We start from the raw sequence: 13,113 nt of genomic DNA on the forward strand, positions 1-13,113 counted from the left end.
TTTTATTGTTAAATACACCGGAAACGACTCTCTCTGTCGACTCCTTTCCTGAAGTGGCTGGTCAGCTGTCTGTCGGTTTTCGGTGTTTAAACTTATTTTCATTTGCTTACAGTAGGAAGACCTTGAAACAACTATGTCATCCAACAATATGGCAGACCCGAAGAGGCAAAATAAAATCTTAAGGTGGGCGTTTAATTCAGTAAACAAGTTTCTACGTTATAGAATAGAGCTAACAGCTAGCTAACCTATATCATTTATAATGAGTGGAGCCTGAAAGGATTAACTGGGCGAATTAGCTGTAGGACTTAATATATACTGCTCTTGGTTGTTTAATTTTTCCATTACACAAAGTCGTCGTGACTAACCCAACCTGTTCCCATTTTTGTTTAACCGTTATTTACCATTGTGATTGTCACTGGGTCTCTTTTGAGTTAGCTGTCAGTCAGTAGCAGTTTTCATAAAGATGTACAATGGTTAACTAAGAAGTTGTTGTAGGAAAAATGATAACGGCAGCAAATCAAAAAACAACCAGTACCAATAAATTAGGCAATGACTTGTAAAATGTGTGTTTATTTATATAAACTTAGGACCAGAGATTTTAACAGTGACCAAGAAACAGTAAGTTTCCCTTTTAGTTGTCTTTGGTTAAAATACGTTTGTGTTGTGACAGGTACAAACCTCCCAGCACAGAGACCAACCCGACACTGGAGGACCCCACACCTGACTACATGAACCTGCTCGGCATGATCTTCAGCATGTGTGGACTTATGCTCAAGGTGACCAACACACACACACACACACACAGAGCCCTCCTCACACCAAAACTCTGACTTCCATCTCCTTTGTTCTCTGCATGTTTGTGTCTCCACATAAACATGTGTTGCCCAGGAAGGATAGACCTTAGTCCCATTCATTCCATTTAGAAGATTAAAGGTAAACCTGCCTTTTTAGATGAAAGGATGAACAGCAGCTATTGACGTGACCACAAAGGACACGATGAGTGGAAAAAAAAAAAAAAGACGATGGAGCTGAAGTCATTCATTCAAGGTCCAAGGAGAACATTTTTATAATTGACTTTCTTTCAATCACCAACGGGCCATTTTTACTCATTTTTGATTCAAGTCAAAATTTTTAGAAAGAGCATCTTAAATTTTAGGCAAATGTTGGGATTGATTGCATTTGGTGTTTTAAAGATGGTGTACAAACAGTGGCAACACCTAAAAATGTACTGTCTTGCTGTTTTCCCATTTGCACTTAAGCTCTGAACTTTTGTACACATTACTCAAAGCATCCCTGTGTGAGAATGCAACTTTCTGAATCAGTTGGAGCAGGCATTAAACACACTTTACTCTCTTCCAGCTCCTCAGTATAAAAACCCTGTGGAGTCTTATTTTGATTATGTGATTCATGTTCTTTCTGTTCCATTCTCTACTCAATACTGTAACTAAGCATTTAGTGATTCAGAGGCTTGTTTGAAAACAGATTTTCAGGACCACCCTTGGTCTAGCTTCTAGCTTCAGACTAGATTTTTCCTGGAATGCTGTTATCCTATTTGGACCTCTGTCCAAATGGGATAACAGATGCTCAACACAGCATAACCCCCACATGGGTTATGCTGTGTTAAGCATCTCTGTATGCTTTCTGTGATACGAGCACTTCCAGACCACATAATTGTTCCTCATGTACTTCATGTACCAGTTAAGTGCAATTTAGGAGCTGTGCTGTTAGATGCCCCTCTATTTCTTTAGCAGATTTCAGCCCTGCAACTTTTTCACCTTTTTTTTAAAAGGTGAAAAAGCTAATAAGCTCGTCAGAACATAAACACAGTCTAAAGCTGACTCATGTGTTTGTGTTTCAGCTTAAGTGGTGTGCATGGATTGCAGTCTACTGCTCATTCATCAGCTTTGCAAACTCCCGAAGCTCAGAGGACACCAAACAGATGATGAGCAGCTTCATGTGAGTGTACCATCCCATCTGTGGATGCACTATAAACACACTACACAATGCATGTGTGGCAGTGCTTTGTATATTGTTTAATATTTATCGATGTTAAAGGCATTTGATATAAAATTAACATTTTTTGGCTTGAACTGGAACAAACTTAAACTATTTTTGTTAGTTCTTAGTTATAATGTCAAGTAAAATGAACAAATGTTTAGATTATAGGACAGGATTTTGCATTTTTGAAATTGGAGTTTAGACCTTGTGTCTTTCTGCAACTGCAAGTCCAGACAAGCCAGCTTTAATGTCCAAAAGCTTTTAAATGTGTGACCCCTCTAGGAGGTACGTTTGCCTATAAAAGAGCACTACAGTAGGGCACCTGTCCAGGCTTCACAGACAGATTTGCAATGAGGAAAACCTTGTCCATTGTCTGAATGAGGTCGTATTAAAAATGAACCTAATGCACTCAGAGATTAGTAATGCAAAATGTTTGGCTCGGCAAATAATGTCGGACGACGAGTTAAAGGCACCAGCCTTGTGTGTGTAGAAGCTGGTTCAAGGCCAAATTTAGGACACTGGTATCCTTGTGTTATTAAACAAAGCCAAGTGGCTATGCAGGATAAATGGACAGTGGAGGGCAAATATGACATTGAGGTTATGAGTTGAAAATGGTCCCACGTGTGTGGGTGAATTTACGCCATAGAAGCTTCAAAAGGTTCAGGCACAAATTCTACTCTTAGCTGTGCTCAACTGCAGCATTTCATAATACCCCAAGTATTCAGCAAAATAACACAATTAAAAGCAACAAGGAGTGTGTTTTTGTTTTGTAAGCAGTGTAACAATGAGTCATTTTAAAGAGCTCCCCTTTGCAGAAAAAGGTGCAAAATTTTAACATGCCTTTAAAAACCTAAATTTCACAGTTTTCATGATGCTTTGATCCCATTTTCTGTGCTGTCTTCAGGCTGTCCATCTCAGCAGTTGTGATGTCCTACCTCCAGAACCCACAGCCAATGTCACCGCCATGGTAACCAAGGGCCAATCTCAGGAGAGAGCAGAAGTGAATTGTGGATGCAGGAGTGGGTGACAGCACATCTGATTGAATCCCCCCGGCCACCTATGAGCATAAACAGAGACGAAGAAGAACATAATGTAATAGAGAGAAAACAGACGAGCAGGAGAGGTAGACAGCAAGGAGAGCTCTACGTCAAGATAGAAAGATAAAATATCTTGGACTTTTGTTATATCTTGGGTTGGTAAATATCTTGGGTTCTTTGTTTTTTCTGTTTATAACCTTTTCTAAGTCTTTTGCTTGTTCATGAACTGATGTTGTCAATAAAGTTGTACGGTTTTAAAAGGATCTGCTGGCTTTTATTACTCTGGAGGAAAAGTGTTAAGGATTTGCTTTATATGACATTTAAATTGTTTACTTGGCCTTAAATAATCATGTCAACATACATCTCATTTTTGTGACGCTCGGGTACATTTGACAGGTCACAAAATAAATAACAGACTTTGACACCTCCTATCAAGTTAATCTCTCCCCTATTTACAGTTTGGTTTACTTTATTCCACAAAGCTTCACCATCATAGTGAATTACACGAAGTCCTACTGAATCCTCCTGCGAATATTTGGATGTTACTGTATGTCAGTGTTTTGATGCATACTTAATCAACCAAGTAAGCAAATCCCAGAAAGTTAAATCTGTACGTTTGGACGTAGAGTTTCCAGTGGGAGATGCAAACGCTTCACCCAAAACTAAATCTGTCTGAACAGAGCATTCTTGGATCTGCATGTCACTCACCCTTTCCACAACTGCTAACATGCCTTTCTGAACTCTCCCAGCCCTCTTAACCAAAAGTCTAACCATCATCAATAAGTTCTAAAACCCAACCTTAAGCAGTTGTTGGTCCCCAGATCCTTCAAGGAATCCACCATCATTCCTGTCTTAAAGACTACCATCCTGCACCAGACAACACGAAGAAGACACATCTGCTCTTCCATCCCTGACATGTTGGACCCTCTTCAATTTGCCTTACCAAAAAAACAGACCCATCAATGATGCCATCATGTTGGCAATATACACTGTGCTCACCCATCTGAACAAGGGGAATACGTATATAAGAATGCTCTTCACTGATTACAGGTCTGCATTCATCACCATCATTGCTCTGGAATTGTTTCCAAACATCAGCGGCGTTAAGGTTGAAAGGGTCAGCAACTTCAAGTTCCTTGACATGAGCACTACCAGGGGCCTCTCCTGGAACCTTTACAGACACTGTGGTCAGAAAGGCATGTCGTTGTTTAAACTTTCTAAGGAGGCTTAGGAAGTTTGGTATGAACCCCCAATATTTCCTCAGCCTTCTACAGGAGCACAATCGAGAGCCTGTTGAAGGCCTGTGTGACAGGTTGGTATGGGAGTTGATTTGCCAACAGTCAGAAATCACTACAGAGTGGTGCAGGTGGCAGACAACATCACTGGCAAGTGATGTTGTCGAGTGTGTGTGAGGCCCACAGCATTATCAAGTATCATAGTCACCCAACACATTAGGGCTTTTTTAAATTTTATTTTTCTATGCTTTTTTCATGGTTTTTAAACTTACATTGCTATTTATCTGGTGACATTTTTAGATGCTGAGTGTCTTGTTTTGTCTTGTCATACACATTTCATTATAATGTTGACCCAATGTTAACTTACATAGGACAAATAAGAATGAAACTGAACTGCAACTGAAAATATTAAGGTAGATTACTACATTTTAGCACTCATACAATTATATTAAAACTAGAATTCATGGAACAGTTATATTCCTCCCACCAGCAAATGCATTTGTATCCAAGTCTTATGTAATATACACATACAGACGTGTATGGTGTTGAACAATTACCAAAAAATGTGGTAATGGTATTAAAGCTGCATTGATTTTTTAAATTATTGCCAAAAATATCTTTTGTGAAGGTGGTGAAAGTGATCTCGACCTTTGAACTTTTGGACCATAAAATTCTAATCAGTCATAAACTGGAAAAAACTCCCTCGAGCCTCTCAAGACCTATCATGTTACTATTAAAAAGGCAGACAACCCTAAGCTCGGTTATGTTCTTGACAGCATTTGCTTCCATGTCATTCTATCTGTAAATATCATAGCTTGAAATCTTTTGAAGGAATTCTGATCAAGCTTTGTAGGGGTGTGGAGTCGGGTTATGTTAACAGTTCATTAAAATTTTGATGATTTATTGGTCAAAAATGAACAAACAGCCTTATAATTCAGAAGGCAGATTCTTGTGTGGTGTGTCAACATATAAAAGTACCATATAAAGATTTAAAATATCATGTCACAACTGACCTGTGACCTCTCCATCAATGTCAGTACATTTATCAGAATCTCAAACTGATAATAATCCTATATAGAGCTGTTTAACACTATGTTTCTTACTGACATTGTTTGTACTGACAACATTTATGCATATAAGGAATGATATATGGAGATTCTAAATATCACATTACAGTTTGCATCTAAATATCATGTCAGATTTGACTTCTGATCTCACTTTTACATTTCACATCAGCCTTTCTTTCAACTTGACCCCAAAATGTGTTACATTTTTAAAAAAGTATTGTCAAGAAGAGCGAATGAGCTGCCTAGTTATTTAGAAATATACTTAAGTATTGTTAAATAATAAGCCCAAGTTATTCATGTCCACTGATTTACAAATCAGTACCTTTTATCCATTACCCACTGCTACATAATGATTGTATATTTGAAGTAAACATCATTTACTGCACTATAAACTTGTTAAAGAAGGTTTTAAAAGAGTAAAGATACGTATACTTAAATGCTGCCCAGAGAGTGAGCTGCCTTGGTCGAGGTTTGCACCATTTGTGTGCTTCTTGTTCAACTCAGTTTTCTTCCTCTGGTGATCCACAAATCTCCTACATTAGCTCTACTCTCCACAGTTTAGAAGCACTAGTTAAAACAGTCCACAGCTTATAAAGATCTATGTATTATAAAGATACATGACCTCAGAGTATACTTCAAAGTTTTCTGTTTCTGATTGTACAATTTTCCTTCTTTGTTGAGGAGCAGTTACATCTGCTAATCACCTCCACACAAACACACACTCACCCTTTAGTCTTTGCTTCTCCAATGTCTCATTCAGCAAGGGCACTGAGCACAACTCATGCAGACACCTACATTTTGTGTGCTGATGACAGACAAGAAGCTGGAGAGTCAGCTGGATGTGAGACTGATTTAGTGGCTTATAACTCATGTCCCCCCAGGCCTGGTTCCACCACAGCCATGCCAAGTGGGCACTTGAGCTGCTTGGCTTGCTGCCACATTTACAGCAGAATCCATTGGATTTTCCCCTGATTCTGTCCTGAGTCAAACTGCTAACTGAATTGTTTTTTGAAGCCCTTAAAGAGGCAAGTTTGGTAGTTTTTCCATTCCATCTGCTCCAGTTGTTTGTGATCCATGGGGAGGATATTGAATTTGGCTGAGTTAGCAGTTATCGTCAGCGCCCGATCAATGGGCTGCATAATTTGGATATTGAAAACTGCCACACTTAACTGAATGGAGATCTTAAGTTCATTGGATGACTGGCTGGAGGCAATTGTAATTAAATCTAATCTCACTGTTTTGCTCTGCCTCATCTGATCCGAAAAAGACTGCTGGACAGGTGTCTGTCTAACACTAGAGGGCACAGTGGCATCACAAATGAACAAATCTCTGATGAAACATTAACAAACGTTTAGGTGAGTGTTATTAAATTTACAGTAACTTTATAAATGAAATAGTTAAATATTTTGCATTTTCCCTGTAAATGAGTTAAAGCTCAAATAACAGAATAATCACTATATTTTGTAATGACGCACAAAAAGTGGAAGGTGGCCTACCCTGATTTTTTTTTACCACTGCAAAAAAAAATTGTCTCACTATTATTATCATAAGAATAAAACGTGGTCCATAAAATGACGTGTTGATGATGTTAAAATTTCTGCATGCCCTGCTGGACTGCTTTTATATCAGTGAGTCAGTACATTACCCTTTCTTCTGCTTAGTTAAGCAGCTATTCCCCTGACAAACACAGGAAGACATGGGCTAATCCTGCATTCCACCTTAGAAACCTGTGTCGTAAAGCAGGTCATTTCCAATAACTGTTTGCTTTCAAGAATGAAGAATGTGAAGTAAATTGCAGGGAAAAGATTGGATGACTTCCAAAATTATAAACAGCTCTGAAGTTATTACTTGAATATACTTTGCTTGCATTTCTTTTCTCTATTACTGAAGGGCAAATTTTAACGATTATAGGGAGATGTGGAACCAGTCCGCTCTGCCAAAGTAAGTATTTCCTTAATCAGCTGAAGAAAACCCAGTGCTTAATTTGTCCTGAACACAGAGAGGTTGCTGGTAAAAGAAATAGAGTGAAGAGAAAATTTTGTGAATTTTGTGAAAATATCAGCACTACCTGGAATATGCTGAACAACACATGGATGCAGCTGTTACAGCTAAGCAAAAAATGTGATCACATGTTTTCACAAGTTTTTCTGCACTTGCTGTGAGTGACAGCAAAATGCAGCAGGCAACAAATTGTAAAGTGTCTTTGGTTTGACTACAGTATGAGCCAGTTAATTATGTGCTGCTGGTGCTACCACGTTGACAAGTCCCAACCGAATGTGGTTTTTGAGCCCATCATTTGCATGCTGCAGTTCCAACGTGCCATGCTGAGCCAAGACATAGACTCCATACGTCACTGATATGTCTTCCAGCACATAAAAGACAACACTGACATGTTAACAAGGTTAAAGACTTGATTTTCAAATGGGATAATGGTTAAAATGTATGATATCAACAGTTTACGACTGTATAAACCAATAAATAACAAAGGTCATGAAGTTTGAATAGACAGGCAAATATGTGCACACTCTCTTAATAACACGTAATGAGGGGCTACATTTAAAATTGGTCATTATTTTCATATGTTGAATGATATGATTACAGTGGTAACATGGGGTGATAAAGTTAAGTAATCTGAAGCCACCAAAGACTAAAATTTTTATTGTGAGGGTAATTCTAAGATTCCAACCTGGAATTTTACCCCTGGCTGTCAGACTGTGTCCCTATTTGCACAGTATATATTTATTTACTGTATTAGCTTGTATCCTTTGCAGATTCTATAGTGCAGCAGTCTCTGTACCACAGCCCATGTGAGCTGTGATCAGGCATTAAAGTGCATGTGTGTTAACGCGTGTAAAGCTCAGTGAAACCCCACTGAGTCTCTGTTACTCTGGCAGCTTTCTGCGTCCTCAAATGAGGTTAAACTGCATTTATGGCTGTTAGATGGGAACACCAGCACTGTGGGTGAGAAGATGCTGAGTTGGTATTCTGCGTCACCAGCCTGTCACGCACTGACTCTTTGTGCATGGAATAATGCCAAGACTCGGGGGGCAAACATGCACAGAAAACTCAAATGGTAGGCTGCACAGTGTTACCGGTGCAATGGCATGGGTTTACCATGTGCAGCACAGTTTGACACCGAATTCTAAAAAAAGAGAAACTAAGTCAACATAGGTCCTGTAGCTTTAACCTATAAATCTGCCTGAAAATGATCTCCTTTGTCTCTATTTTAAGGAGACACACTGGGGAATGGACCAGAAAACATAAAAATAGAGACAGAGGACCACTTAAAGGTGAAATAAACTAACATGGCAAATAATAGTTTTCATATATCTGAAACTTGTATCTTTATAGCCTATAATCAGAAACAATCATAAAATGAAATAAAGCCAGTTCCTCATAGGTTTTAACCATGTACAACCCTGTGCACAGATACTCTATCTGCTTCGACTCTCAGCAAAGCAAATATGAGAAAAAGCTGATGGGGGAATGACATAAACACCTCAATCAGAGCATCAAGGGGATAGTCCCGCTGAAGAGTGTGGATGAAGAAAATGAAAGAATTTATAAGATCAAATTAGACAACGACAGTCCTGGTTAGAAAAAAATACAATAAAAAAGTAATTTAATTTAAATAGACAAATTAAAATAAAAAATAAGTAAAAGTCAATCAGATTTGAAGATCATGCAAGACAAATAAAGTGTCTGTACTTACAGATCACAGGCTATTATAGCCATGCTCAGTGCGTCAAAACACTACAACCTATAAATCAAGTCGATCTGAATAGTAGGAGAGAGGACAGAGAGAGAGAAGGTGGGGGGGAGGGGGAGAGTAGTGGATGAGGAGCAGTCAGCCCACTGACCGAAACGTCCTTTTAAGAAGAACAGACCACAACTGACTGGAAAAACATATCCTCCATAGCTCTCCAGTTTCCCTGTTCGTCCTCAAACAACATTATCGCATCTGGGCTCTTTAATGCGCGTTGCACTGACTTTCACTGCCCGGCGGACGTCACTTTAGTCGGGATGTTCTGGATGTGAACATGGAGTTTTCCTCCCCTCCGTTGGTGGATACGTTACTGCTTCTTCTCCCCCGGTCCACCGCTCCCAGCACCGCTGACTGGTTTCCAGCCGCCTCCTCCCGAGAGGTGAACAGGTCGGGACCACCGGACACCCGGTGGGAGGGTCTGGAGTCCCAGAAGTCCGCAGGTTTAGTATTCCCTGGAGAGCAGAGCACCTGACAGGTAGGTCAGCCGCTAAATCCCCGCGCAGAAGAGCTGCATTAACTCAGGGTGGACATTAACAAAACATTTTGACTCCGGGAACATCAGGTCACTTTAAACATCGAGTAAATGATGCGTGAGATTAACTTCACGCATCATTTGCCAGAACAAAAAAAGCATCTTAAATGAAAGTTGACATATTTCAATTATACCGAAATCTAGAATATTAATTAGTATAAATTAATTAGAATAGTATAAAATTTGCCCTGTTTGGACGAGCTTGTTTCTGTTCCGTGTTTTAATTGAAGAATGTTTTATTTAACTGAACAATGAATAGTAATTGCTGAAAATGTGGGCTGAGTGATTAATAGCCTACAGTGTTATGTAAATAATTTCATGTAAATTATTAAGTGACAGTTCAGCCTTTGGAAGGTTTCTGCTTGTATTTTTGATGTACTTCTATATGTCAAGCATATCTCCTCACACATAAGTAATTTGGTGAAATGACAGCATCTCAAATTAGATTCAAATTATGCTAGTAATATTTTCCAAATAAAGCTTCATATAGTATTTAAAAACTAAGGTTGAATATATCCTTCACACAGAACAATGCTTCCCTTTGTTTAGATTCTGTGTGAGACACTGCAGTGTGAGTTAAAAGAAATCAGGACCAGCTTGTAAAGACTACTGAGCAAATTTTTCAGCATAAGGGTAATAAGAATACTTTTTAATATCAAAATATACTAAGATCATTTTCAAATCATAAAAAGATATAGGTGTGAAAGATTCCATGTTTTTTTTCTCTCCACACAATCACTCCACCACTTTTGGCTAAAATCCGACCTGCAGATGTCTGTCAGAGTCTCACATGAGATATGACAAGTGATTGGCAGACAAGGCTCAAAGGAGAGCAGCGAGGAGAGCTGCACGGGCCCGGGAGCATCTTCATCTCACTGCAATAATAACTGTTTGCCTTTTGCTCAGTCACTGTTGATAAAAGACACACAGAGGAGGGAAAGCAGTTTATTTACAGTCCGCTGTGGCTGACACCCTTGCATTTTTCATTGCTTCTGAATTCCATGGATTGTACTTAATAAAGCCTGTTTTATGTGTAGGCTGTTCATGAAAGAGTAAACACTAATTCAGTTCAATTAAATTTAATTCAGTTTTATTTATGCAGCGCCAAATCACAACAACATTCACCTCAAGGTGCTTGATATTGTGAGGTAGACCCTACAATCATACATATAAAGAAAAACCCAACAATCATATGACCCCCTATGAGCAAGCACTTTGGCGATAGTGGGAAGGAAAAACTCCCTTTAAACAGGAAGAGAGTTTTTTCTCTAAAAATTAATGTGATGTTAATTTTAGGAAACCAGGCAATTCCTCTATTGGAGTTTTTGGTAGCACTTTATAATAATCCCACGCTATTAAGTAATAAGGTACAAGTAAGTTATTAGCAAATGCTTAATTCATCATTTATATATCATTACTCCTTCTTGGTATGACATTTATAATAGTTATGATTATCACTGTGATTATTACTGCAGTAATATAGTAGCACTGATAACAGTAACAGATAGATAAACATATCTGTATTTATTAATGACACACTAAGGAGGAATAATGAAATATAAATGGTGAATTAAGCAGTTAATAGTGTGACATCATTTAAAAAAGTGGTACAGATTATTCTAGGTACTTTGCTATTATTAGTATGGCTATTATGGCCACTTAGGTCCAGTAAACAACAATTTAAAAACAACTGACATATTTTCACCTTTTGGATGTTCTGCTCAAAAACAGCAGAAGCACCCAGAACAGCATAGGCCAAAATTATCTCACACACCAACTTAAAAAATACACTGCACAAGGTACAAAGAACTTCTTTTTTTTAGGTGTTTTTAGGTTGCTGTGAACCCAATAAACACTTAAAATGTATTTAATAATGTCAAACTCTGGAGTGATTTTGCAGAAAAAACAATTTTATCGGTTTATAGTGATGCTGTTATTGAACCCTAACTTCATTTCAAGATTTCACACAAAGGAAGCACCAGAAGGTGCTGGAAGCCTTTCGCAGCAATATACGGAGAACAAACAGCTCACTTACTGATGCTGAAGAAAAAAAATACAACCTACAGATTTCTCAGTCCTCTATCTAAAGGAGTCGAGCTCATGATAGACATTGACTTTTTCTTTCCAGGCTATTATTGAACATACTGAGTCAAATCTGCTTCCGCTTGAGTGAGTTATGTAAAATCTCTACATTCGGATCACTCCAAAGTACTACTGTAGCCAAAGATAGTCCCTCTTCTCTGCTTTTCCTTACTATTTTGGCATGTGTTGGCTCAAACTTTACATCAGAGTAACATAATCAGATTTAAGTGTTATTGAACATTCACACAGAGCAGGGCTTCTTCTAGCTCTCACAGATATGGAAGTGTTTTTGTAGTAATGAAATGAATTCTGACAGATGCGTGAATGTGTGATTTTTGCATTCTTGTTTACCAGATCTAATGCCACACCTGCACACCTGCCTGTTGCTTCTGGGTCATGTCTGCTTGACCCTCTGTCTCTTTATCTATCAGTCCATCTCAGTGTTTTCCATCTGTCTGTCTGTCTGTCAGCTTTATTTAACTGAATGGAGCTTTATTGCTTTATTACCATTAGACGAAACTGGGGTGATGTCAGAGTCTGTCGCTGTCAAATTAAAGTAACAATAAACAGAAGCTGGCCAGGCAGAAAAGTCAACATTGGTCAACACACCACAGAATTAATATACAACTTATGCAGTAAACAAAGATAAACAAAGATAAACAAGAATGTACAAAGTATAAACTGGTGTAGAAAGGTCATACGTATTTTGACCAATAAACGTCTCATCCGCTTCAAAACAGTTCGTATGGATGATGAACAAAAGATTTCATGGCTGTAGTAGTCTACAGTGGTAAAAGTACATTGTATGGATACAAGAATTGGGGCAATGCTTAATCTTTGAATTCAGATGTTTTCCTCCCATTGCCAAAGGTGTGTAAAACCTTTGCAGTCTGCAGGATGCCACTGTTAAGACAAGTCAGCTCATTAAATTTCTTAGAAAGTGGTATTATTGCAAAGTGGATGTGTTTAAGGACCACTGCAACTCTGCCATGAGGTTGCAGACCATGTAAAGTTACAGCGTTGTTGAATTGGAGCTTCAGTTTCTATGTCTGAGCAGCTACTGTAGATGTGATGTAGGTAGCCCAGTACTTTTATTTATATGGTGTAAGTGCACACATGTTGACCTCATATTTGCTTTAGCGGGAAGTATTGGACAAGTATTTAGGAGAAACAACTTGAGTAGAAACAACCCTGATATTAGTTTGACAGTGGTTTCAACCCCTCTTTCAAGTAAATGTTCTCAATGGATGAGAAATGGATGGATGCATTTTTTTTTCTTTTTGTGCTCAAACATGTCCACTGTCCGTGTTTGTCCAGAGAACACTGTTTCAAAAGGCTTGATCTTTGCTTGTATGTTAATTGTCAAACAGTAGTTTTTTTGGGTGGACAGCAGACT

At 38.5% G+C, this 13,113-nt stretch overlaps 1 protein-coding gene across 1 annotated transcript; it reads left to right on the plus strand.

Annotated features, from left to right (window-relative positions):
• The first annotated feature begins 27 nt into the window (after positions 1-27).
• On the plus strand, positions 28-3,298 carry wdr83os (WD repeat domain 83 opposite strand). Its single transcript, XM_063475111.1, has 4 exons — positions 28-183; positions 671-776; positions 1,859-1,956; positions 2,903-3,298. The coding sequence occupies exons 1-4, from the start codon at positions 134-136 to the stop codon at positions 2,967-2,969; spliced, it is 321 nt and encodes a 106-aa protein (XP_063331181.1). The 5' UTR covers positions 28-133; the 3' UTR covers positions 2,970-3,298.
• Positions 3,299-13,113: the final 9,815 nt, after the last annotated feature.

The sequence above is a fragment of the Pelmatolapia mariae genome, linkage group LG6, assembly GCF_036321145.2.
Source record: "Pelmatolapia mariae isolate MD_Pm_ZW linkage group LG6, Pm_UMD_F_2, whole genome shotgun sequence".
NCBI lineage: Eukaryota > Metazoa > Chordata > Actinopteri > Cichliformes > Cichlidae > Pelmatolapia > Pelmatolapia mariae.